Raw genomic sequence first — 837 nt, 5'->3', positions numbered from 1 at the left:
CTGCATCATCCGCTGGAACGTGGAGGGTGCGTTGCATAGTCCAAATGGCATTACCAGAAATTCGAACAGGCCTTCCGTGCAAATGAACGCCGCTTTTCCACCGCGGCCGGATCCATTGCTACCTGCCAATAACCGGACGCAGCATCTAGACTTGAGAAATACTGGGCGCCATGGAGTGCTGCCAGCGTATCGTCAATTCGGGGTAACGGAAAGACGTCCTTGGTCGTGATGTCATTCAGTCGTCTGTAATCGACGCAGAATCGGGTGGAGTTGTCCTTTTTTCGAACCAGGACGATAGGCGCCGCCCATGCGGATGTCGACGGTCGGATGACTTCGTGTGCCAGCATTTTCTCGACTTCCTGCCTTACTACGTCTCGCTCTTGGGGGGACGTACGTCGTAAGGGTAGGTGTACGGGCGGGTGGTTCCCTGTGTCGATGGCATGAGTAAACCCTCTGACTTTACCGAATGGTGCGGAGTCGCTGGCGAAAGCGCCCCCGGCTATGACCTGCTGTAATTCGTGGCGTTCGCGTTCCCCCAATTGCTCGTTCATGGTGATTTTCACTGGGACGGTGGCCACTGCCACCAGTGTCGGTGCGGTTGGCAAGAATGACAGCCTGCTTCCGTCTGGAAGCTTGACGTAGCCTTCTCGGATGAACGGAACCAACCCCGTTGCTGCCATAAAGTCTCGTCCCAGGATCAGCCGGGGTTGCGAGGTAGGGCTTACGTAAAGCTTGAGGGTGCTCCTGGATTCTCCTACTTGGAGGTTCGCCGTCATGTGGCCAACTACGGATAAAGGTTCTCCGTTGGCGGCTCCCAAGCTCCTTACGGGGGATCGC

The 837-nt window shown here is 56.5% G+C and overlaps 1 protein-coding gene across 1 annotated transcript; it reads right to left on the bottom strand.

Moving 5' to 3' along the window:
- Window positions 1-50: 50 nt before the first annotated feature.
- On the bottom strand, window positions 51-776 carry GNI_199650 (putative KRAB-A domain protein; the record flags this gene model as incomplete). Its single annotated transcript, XM_011135436.1, has 1 exon — window positions 51-776. One exon carries the CDS (start codon window positions 774-776, stop codon window positions 51-53), a length of 726 nt encoding a protein of 241 aa, XP_011133738.1.
- Between the last annotated feature and the right edge of the window lie 61 nt (window positions 777-837).

The sequence above is a fragment of the Gregarina niphandrodes genome (assembly GCF_000223845.1).
Source record: "Gregarina niphandrodes unplaced genomic scaffold scaffold00104, whole genome shotgun sequence".
Classification (NCBI taxonomy): Eukaryota; Apicomplexa; class Conoidasida; order Eugregarinorida; family Gregarinidae; genus Gregarina; species Gregarina niphandrodes.
The sequence above is the reverse complement of the archived record's forward strand: the minus strand, read 5'-3'. Positions and strand labels throughout refer to the sequence as shown.